The sequence below is a fragment of the Bicyclus anynana genome, chromosome 20, assembly GCF_947172395.1.
Source record: "Bicyclus anynana chromosome 20, ilBicAnyn1.1, whole genome shotgun sequence".
Classification (NCBI taxonomy): domain Eukaryota; kingdom Metazoa; phylum Arthropoda; class Insecta; order Lepidoptera; family Nymphalidae; genus Bicyclus; species Bicyclus anynana.
This window is the reverse complement of record NC_069102.1, coordinates 1,616,485-1,625,761: the sequence shown is the minus strand read 5'-3', so window position 1 is coordinate 1,625,761 and position 9,277 is coordinate 1,616,485. Positions and strand designations below refer to the sequence as shown.

The following is a 9,277-nucleotide window of genomic DNA, read 5'->3' as shown; positions in this document are numbered from 1 at the left end:
TAAGCTAAAGAATTTAATCTTAGAGGTAGACACTAGACAGAGATTTGTTTTCAATTTAAGCTATGAATACATTTAGCCAGTCGCCTGTCATCAACTAATGTATCAAGTAAATTGCAATATTAGGGCAAAAGTGGTCAAATATAGTTCATTAGCCATCGGTACTAGTCCGTTAAACAATACAAATAACAAAGTAGACTAAACTACTTTGATTTTGTAATATTGTAGTGAAATCGATAAGTTGGGTAGTCTAAGTCTGATTTTATAACAAACCATGAATATTTTTTATCTATATTATGTTTGCCAACATTCAGACAAAAGTGTACACTTGTCATCTTGTCATCAAATAATTTTCTGTCATTCTCATTCGTCAAAAGTCAAACTCAAAGAACTCCGTCAGGGAGAATAGGTCTAGCACTAAAAACTTAAAAGAATTTTAATTAAAATATTGAAACAATAATACAATGGCAGAATCTGTTACAGAACTTCCTATAACTATCGAGGAGAGTATTAAAGAAACTGTACAAAATGTTACAGGCAAGCCACCCTCGAGTATCGAGGGGGTCGCAATCGCGTACTTAAGTTTAGTGGTAATGGCTATTTTGCCTATATTTTTTGGGTCCTTCCGTTCTGTAAAATACTTAAAAGAGCAAAAGGTGAGTGTAGCTTTCGGTGATTCATACATTTACCTCAAATCATCTTCAAACGAGACGTAAACGTCCAATAAGAAGGGCACACGTACTGCATTCGTGGCACGTTTTTATATTTTTCATACGGTTTTTCAGTGTTAATAGGAGTTTTTAATATGTGTCAAGTTTCAGACAAATGTCGATGTTTACTTGTAGCTAAAAATCCCTCATTTCGGTGTCCCTACATCACAGCATCATCAAGATTATCCAATTAATGTTCAGGGCTTGATAATAATCTGCATAACCTAACAATTTTTAATACATTATTATCAAGTTATTATTGATTATTTTCTATGTTTAGCAAGTAGAGGAAAAATTATAAAGGAGAAAGTTGATTATGCATTATTAAACTGGTTTTGTTACTTAATGGGGATGATGACTAGGTTTGAATATATTGATTTTTATGATACATTCGGGTAAATAAGGTCAATGTTAACTAATTTATACATAAAAAGCAAAGGTTGACTGGATATTTGCAAAATAAATGAGATTATAAAATTTCAAAATCTATTAAAAAAATTTTATCGTAATTAGATAAAAATTCATACAGTTTTAGCTTCCTTACATTAAATGTGACATTTTTTAATATATGAACTATAAGCATAAACGCACAAATAACAAAGATATTGGTAATTTTGTTTGAACGCGCATACAAATCTAACGATCATTACATTGCCTATGACGTCATTTTTTCGAGCCATTTTGTATGGGGCGTTTTTCAGGGATCCGCGGCAGCGCCGCAAATCTGACTCTTTAAATCCCTGTAGCTCCGAAAATAATGATCGCAGATACCCTGTTACTTTTACAAAATTGCTTTACTATTAGCATACTCTTAATTTATATACTATTTAAAAATCTGTCATCATCCCTATTATATACTATTAGCCTATCAGTAGTGCACAATAAGCCACAAGTAATTATCTATCATGTTTTTCTTCTTCCTCAATCTTTTCTGTACTTGGTAGCCAAAATAAGCTGGGCAATTTAATTGGATTCGAACTTAATGAAATCTCAGAGTATGTGTATTTTCACATCTAAACCTGACATATTCCACTTTTTCAAACAACCTAAACAATCTTTATGACATCTCCGAAATAAGGTGTCTGGTGTGATGCTCTGCCTGCCTGCCTAACAGGTAATACCTAAAATCTTGTATTTCACAGCTTATCACACGATGATTGAAACATCAAAAGATTGCATCTGGCTTCTTAAGTGTATTAGGCTGGACATCCCTGAAGTCCACATACAGACCACACAATCAAAGTAAATAAAAATTAAGACCTAACAAAACATGGCTATGTGGTTAGTTTATATGAACAAGTCGTGTGAGAGGCATTTCAACAAAATCTAAAGACCACAAGAGTTAAAACTCAGAGATTTTATCTGTGTCATAAAATGGATCCAGAACCTGCATGTTAAATCCATAGAATGTTATTTATCTACTAATATCTTGTTGCAGGAATCAGGTGAAAAGCATGAGACAATGACAAATAAAGATGCACTGATGTTTCCCCTGTTTGCGTCATGTGCTCTGTTTGCCTTCTACATCTTCTTCCAGTTCTTCTCCAAGGAGTACATCAATCTACTTCTCACTGGTTACTTCTTCTTCCTTGGTGTGTTGGCATTGAGCCATCTACTTAGGTAAATATGACAAATGTTTTATCTTATTATTGTAGTAAGTGATCTTACAAAAGTACATTTAAAATTTAGTGAAAGAAGAGTTAATGTATGTATGTATGTATCTTCACATACTATATACTATATGAAAAATGTAATAGCATGACTTTTTCATCAACAGTGTGTATCAAAAATGGAGTAGTAGGAGTTAGGACATGAGTCTATCATAATATTCAATGTATTGTTTTTCATTCCATTTTTTTTCACAAACCCCAAGAATTAAGTGTATTTATTTTGATGTGGAATGGTCAAAAGGCAGCAGAATTTTTAAATTTTCTTGTTTTTGCATTTTCTATACTTTCTGTAATTTCAAAACTATATGGAGTTTATGCCATATGAAATAATTTTTCATATAATATATTCTTCTTCAAGTCCTTCAACACCTGGCCTAAATATAATATACTGTGGTATACCAAAAAAAAAAAAAAATTCTGTGTAATATCTGTTTCACTCTGCTCCTTTTGCTAACTTTTTAAACCCATTTTTTGATAAAGTACAGAATAATAATTGAAACTTCCAGTCCTATACTAAATAATATATTGTGGACTTCCCTGATATGCCTGACCCTGGTAAAACAGGACAATGTCTAAAATTATACTTCACATTAACTTCTATGTAGACATTGACCTTTGACCACATATATCACAACATATAAGATAAGGTTTATATCACCTTTACTAATATTTTAAAGAGGTAAAGTTTGTGTGTCTGTGAGAATTTTTAAAATTGTAACTCTAAAACCTTCCATACAAACTTTCGACCCCCTTTTCACCCCTTTCTATTTTTATTTTAGGGTCAAAAAGTAACCTATGTTTTGCTCCAAGGTCCCAATTACCATTATACCAAAATTCATCATGATCGGTTCAGCCGTTTATCCGTGAAAAGGTAACAGATAGACAGAGAAATGTACTTTCGCATTTATTATTTATAATATTAGTGTGTCTGTTTGTTTTATATAAATGTATGTGTTTATGTGAGTATTGAATGCCTGTGCATCTCTGAGTGATGAGTAAGTTAATATGTTTCATGCGTGTTGTCTTCCAGCCCCATCATAGCTCTGATAGTGCCGGCGTCCGTGCCCAACCTGCCGTACCACATCCTGTTCACGCGCGGCGAGCGGGACGCGCGCTCCGACATCGTCAACTACAAGTTCACCTCCTATGACGTCATCTGCCTCGTCATATCGCTCATATTCGGCGCCTGGTACCTGCTCAAGAAGGTGAGTCTTGGCTTATCTGTATATGAAGAAGTTGATATTACAATTGGCCAGTCTTACTATACTACTATTCAATACTTCTGCGGTCTGCTAATTGTGTTATTAATGTAAACAACATTTTTATAACACAATTTGTTGCCCTGAGTTTTACTCATGATGTATTGTTACTGATCCTGGTGTGAATACGTAGATTAAACGTTACGTTATTTGTGTATAATGTAGTTTTCCATTGGTGAAAGATTTTAAAAATCAATTAATTAGTTTTAGAGCTTACAATCAAATCCTCTTTATGATATTAGTATTACGAGCCTACGACTTTGTCAGGGAAAAAATCTGTATTATTTCTTGTCCCCTTTTCAACCATTTTACATTTTAACGATAGTTTATTACAATTATTGTGATATAAAATTTAAAAATTACTTGTTAACTAATGTTGATTTTGATTTAATTGTTTATGTATTTTATCCTTTTTGACTATGTACCCTATAAACATACTTTACTTTATTGATCATTTTTGTTTATATGCTTGCTCTTAAAACTGCCTGTCTACCTGCCGAACCGGTGTTTGAATCTTCACAAATAGTCAACTGACAGTTTCAAAAGTGCTTGTAAACTGAACCTACTTGATATAAATGAATTTAAAAATTATTTCAAGTAGGCTCAGTTTGTAAAAAAAAAAAATTTGTTTTTTAACTGATTGTTTGTCCATGTCCAGCATTGGATAGCGAACAACCTGTTTGGCATAGCGTTTGCCATCAATGGCGTGGAACTGCTGCACCTCAACAACGTGGTGACGGGCTGCATCCTGCTGTGCGGTCTCTTCCTCTACGACATCTTCTGGGTGTTCGGCACCAACGTCATGGTCACCGTCGCCAAGTCCTTCGAGGTGCCCATTAAATGTGAGTTTAAAACATTAATAATATAATTAATCCTGAATCTTCCTAAGCGCAAAACTCGAAAACGACTGAACTGATTTTGCTGTTTCGTTTTTAGAATACTTCTTGAAGTAATTACATTGGATGGTTATTACGGAGAGAAAAATTTAAAAAGTCTAAAAAAACTCAATCAACTTGTACCCAAAATCTCTCTCTGTACGCCTACAACATATTTTGAGATGAGGAAAAGACAACTGTTATTCAATGGAGTAGGATTCGAAGATCTCTCTTTCATTGTGTTTGACGAAGAGCTGCTGTGGCTAGTGGTTGACAATAATTATGTCTATTTCTCTGCATGCGATATGTTGTTGAACCATGCTAGACCAACTCTATTTCCCCATAATAATATGTACAATGTTTCCCCACAGTGGTGTTCCCCCAGGACCTGCTCATCAACGGTCTCAACGCCAGCAACTTCGCGATGCTCGGCTTGGGCGACATCGTCGTGCCTGGCTTGTTCATCGCGCTGCTGCTTCGCTTCGACAAGAGTCTCAAACGCGGCTCGGAGTTCTACTTCCGCGCCACCTTCGCGGCGTACATCCTGGGGCTGCTGGCCACCATCCTGGTGATGCACGTGTTCAAGCACGCGCAGCCCGCGCTGCTGTACCTCGTGCCCGCCTGCCTCGCCACGCCGCTCACGCTCGCGCTGCTCAAGGGCGACATCAACGCGCTGTTCAAGTGAGTGCACACTCTTGACGACTTCTGGACTCCTAGTACATATTGTCTCGCAGTTCCACTTCCGCGCCACCTTCGCGGCGTACATCCTGGGGCTGCTGGCCACCATCCTGGTGATGCACGTGTTCAAGCACGCGCAGCCCGCGCTGCTGTACCTCGTGCCCGCCTGCCTCGCCACGCCGCTCACGCTCGCGCTGCTCAAGGGCGACATCAACGCGCTGTTCAAGTGAGTGCACACTCTTGACGACTTCTGGACTCCTAGTACATGTTGTCTCGCAGTTCCACTTCCGCGCCACCTTCGCGGCGTACATCCTGGGGCTAGTGGCCACCATCCCTGGTGATGCACTGGTTCAAGCACGCTCAAGGGCGTGCACACTCTTAACGACTTCTGGACTCCTAGTACCTACATATAGGAGTAGTCTTCTCTGTGTGCCTAAGTTACTGAAGGTCGTCATCGTCGCGGCGTACATCCTTCACAACTTCTGAACTTCTAGTATCATATATAGTACCATAATATAGTAGTATCATAGTTGCATTAGTCCAGTCGTGCACATCGCTCTAACCAAGTGAGTTTAAACGCTTCATAACTTATAGACTCCTAGTACCTAGATTGGCTTGAATTAATAGATCACTGGCTGGGCACCTCCTTCAAAGTGATCAATAGTGATATAGTGTATTTTTCCCTTTTTAGTTTCTTGGATATGTTAATGTTTTAAATTTGGTTGTATTTTTTTTTAAATAATAATCTTTATGCGTCATCAACATTACTGAAGGTCGGCTGTAGTCTTCTTTGTATTGAAAGTCAGTACCAGTCTTACAACATAGAACGAGAGCTAGCGAGACATACGTCATTCTGAGAAGATTGAAAGTTTGTCAGCATACTCTTACGAGTCGCTTTATGCTCTACTTACGTACGAGTAGCAGATCATATGGGTTTCTACTAGTTAAGTTACTACTAGTAGTTTAGTTGTACTAGTTTAGTAACTACTTTCTAGGATACAGATCCTCAATTATCAAAGTGTTCAGTGTTAGACATCATTAGCACAGATGTTTTATGTACTCTTCAGGCAAAAGGTTCTTGTATAACTATTTAACTAAATTAACATTTTCTCATCTCCAGCTATGAAGATCAGCCAGCAATATTGGAATCGCCCACTGAAGCGAGCAAAACGAAGAAGTCGGAGTAAAGCTCGCACTACACTCATCTCAAGCACAAATCAACACGACGTTGTGAATTAGGTACATTAAGCTTAGCGCACACTACACCGGGCCGCACGTAAATGCGTCTTAGCTGATTGCATTAAAATTTTTACAATTTTTTTTTTATACTATGGGAGTTTCATGGATCTCTTACGTCTAACGCTATCTAGTTTGAGTTGCTGCTCATCTCTCTCTTTACTCTAAATCCTATGAAAATACCAGCAAGTCAAGTCAACAGTCAATGTTAAGTGGCTACAGACAAACACTTCTGCATGTTAATATAATATGTATAATATTGATATAATTGTTTGTTTACTATCTTTGTTTGTTGTACTATCGTCTACTATTGCTTGTCCTCCTTATCGGCTCAGTCGTTGACTATTGTTTCCCTGAAAAATTAATCATACCTTATTACAGACGTATGTCTGTTTGCGGTGCGCTCGGCTCTAGTGTGCGTGAGCCTTTACAAATATTTTTCTATCTTACCAATGGCGAGGGACCATTACCACTGGGAAAATAATTCATGTTAGATCTCTCTATGTAGGCCAAGAGCTGATGAACGATTTGTTCAAAGTCTTTAATACAAATACATTTTAGGTAAATCTCTGAATACTATTAACTAGATAGGTAGGGTAAACAATAAAATAATAATGAAAAGTTAGTTAAATTAATTCCATTCAAGTTTTAATCTTATGTGTTTCAACTTTATTTATTCATACATTAATATTAATTATGTGAATCCAAAACAGTAGTTAGATAAACAACTTAACGTGAATTGTATAAAAATAAACACTCTTATTAATAATAATAATAATGGCTAATTTTGACTTCATTACATTTAAGTTGTATAATGTATGGGAGAAATATTTTCTTCAATAAATTGAAGGACTTTGAACAAATCCTTCTTGTTCTGCTTCAATAGAGATAATATGATTAGTATAGACACTTCCATTTAGAATCTTCCATTGTTTTACGTATTCGGACTTGCATAACTGTTTATTTGTGATATAAAGTTCATAATATTAAAGATTATTGTGTAAAATTGTGTCTTGCTAGGGATTGAGATTTTGTATAACTATTCCTGGGTCCATATAGAATATATTTGGTACCTTGATGGGCCAAATCTTCAAAATAAATTAATTTTCAATGATTTTAATTATCATGCTGACTATGGATCCCTTATAAGAGTGAGTTACTATTACTATTTTAAATCCTACATAAGTATTTTCTTTATTTATTATGTCTATAAATATATAAATAAAATATTGTATAATATATTTTTGTTTGAATGTGAACATTAGAAAATTAAGTTTATTTTTTACCTAAAAATTATTTTTGTGTCGATATTTAATTATTTTTGTTACCAATCAATATTGTCTTTGTTAATAGAACGTCTTTACTTTGACCTACAATTTAAGTTACATTTAGTTTTTTATTATGCACCTTAACAGCAATGAATAAATACATGAAAATTTACTTTAAATTTTATTATCGAGTTTTAGGTTGCAAAATATTTTACTGAAACTGTGGACATTGTGGATATTTTGTGTATGTAATTTTTTTTTTTTCATTTAACTTAATGTGGATGGATAACTTAATATATAATTGTTTTTGTAATACATTCCGATATTACTAATCGATTATTCATATTACGAATTAATTAATTTTATAATAAATCCCGTTATTGTTTACGTTAACTCTAAAAGGTAGCAGTCAGAAAGTTGCTAGTTTACATACAATATTAATAAATGGTCACAATAATACTTGTTGTATACATGTACAAATATAGTCGTCAACTCTTAGACTAAGTCGTGAAAAGTAATAGTAATTTTATTACCAATAGGTACACATTTGGAAAGCGAAAGGAATCAGACAGTGACGGAAATGATAATGATGACCAAGTTCTTATGACAGCAAAAAACAAACATTATATTATAGAGATTAATTTCCATGATTTTGTCAGCACTATTTGTAGTGATTATGGAATATATATTTTCGGAATATAACTAGCTGACGCTGGTTCCCGTCCCCGTAGGAATACGGTGATAATATATAGCCTATAGCCTTCCTCGATAAATGGGCTATCTAACACAGAATTTTTCAAATCGGATCAGTAGTTCCTGATATTAACGCGTTCAATCAAACAAACAAACTCTTCAGCTTTATAATATTAGTATAGAATTTCGGAATATATTGTTTGATTAAATTTAACTTGCACGTAATCTGAAGTTCTGCGCAGTAACACATTTTCTGTTATTAGCGACGGACGGCAAGAGGTGTCAATCATGGAGTCAAAACTTTTGTTTATAATTGTACCTGCGCAGACAACTGGCTGGAGGCTTCGGCCGTGGCTAGTTACCACCCTACCGACAGACGTACCGCCAAGCGATTTAGCGTTCCGGTACGATGTCGTGTAGAAACCGAAAGGAGTGTGGATTTCATCCTACTCCTAACAAGTTAGCCCGCTTCCATCTTAGATTGCATCATCACTTACCATCAGGTGAGATTGTAGTCAAGGGCTAACTTGTAGAGAATAAAAAAAACTATTATTTTAGTTTAACTTTACTACCTAAGCATTTATTTTATAATTTTTGCGAGAAATTAACAATATTTCATCATATTTCATTGAGGCTGATGTTGCCAGACGGAAAAATTAATATGTATGGGAAAAACAATTATGTAAACTTAAATCGAATTTAAAATACGTCCTCTATATGGATGTTGTACATTGTACAGGCAGAAATGGTATAATTTATTTTGAATAAATATGTCGAAATGATTTTGTGTTTTATTTTATTTACTAGCTGACGCCACGCGGTTTCACCCGCGTGGTTCCCGTCCCTGTAGGCATATCTACGGGGATAATATATAGCCTATATATATTACTT

General features: G+C 35.2%; 1 protein-coding gene across 2 annotated transcripts; it reads left to right on the top strand.

The window, feature by feature from the left end:
• The first annotated feature begins 363 nt into the window (after positions 1 to 363).
• On the top strand, positions 364 to 9,168 carry LOC112047050 (minor histocompatibility antigen H13). Of its 2 annotated transcripts, none has more exons than XM_024083962.2 (6): positions 364 to 653; positions 2,146 to 2,327; positions 3,408 to 3,582; positions 4,295 to 4,478; positions 4,883 to 5,192; positions 6,310 to 9,168. In XM_024083962.2, the coding sequence occupies exons 1-6, from the start codon at positions 462 to 464 to the stop codon at positions 6,374 to 6,376; spliced, it is 1,110 nt and encodes a 369-aa protein (XP_023939730.2). In that variant the 5' UTR covers positions 364 to 461; the 3' UTR covers positions 6,377 to 9,168. The 2 variants fall into 2 exon arrangements, 1 of the variants encoding a protein (XP_023939730.2); XR_008251900.1 differs by having other exon boundaries at positions 365 to 653; positions 4,883 to 5,415.
• Positions 9,169 to 9,277: the final 109 nt, after the last annotated feature.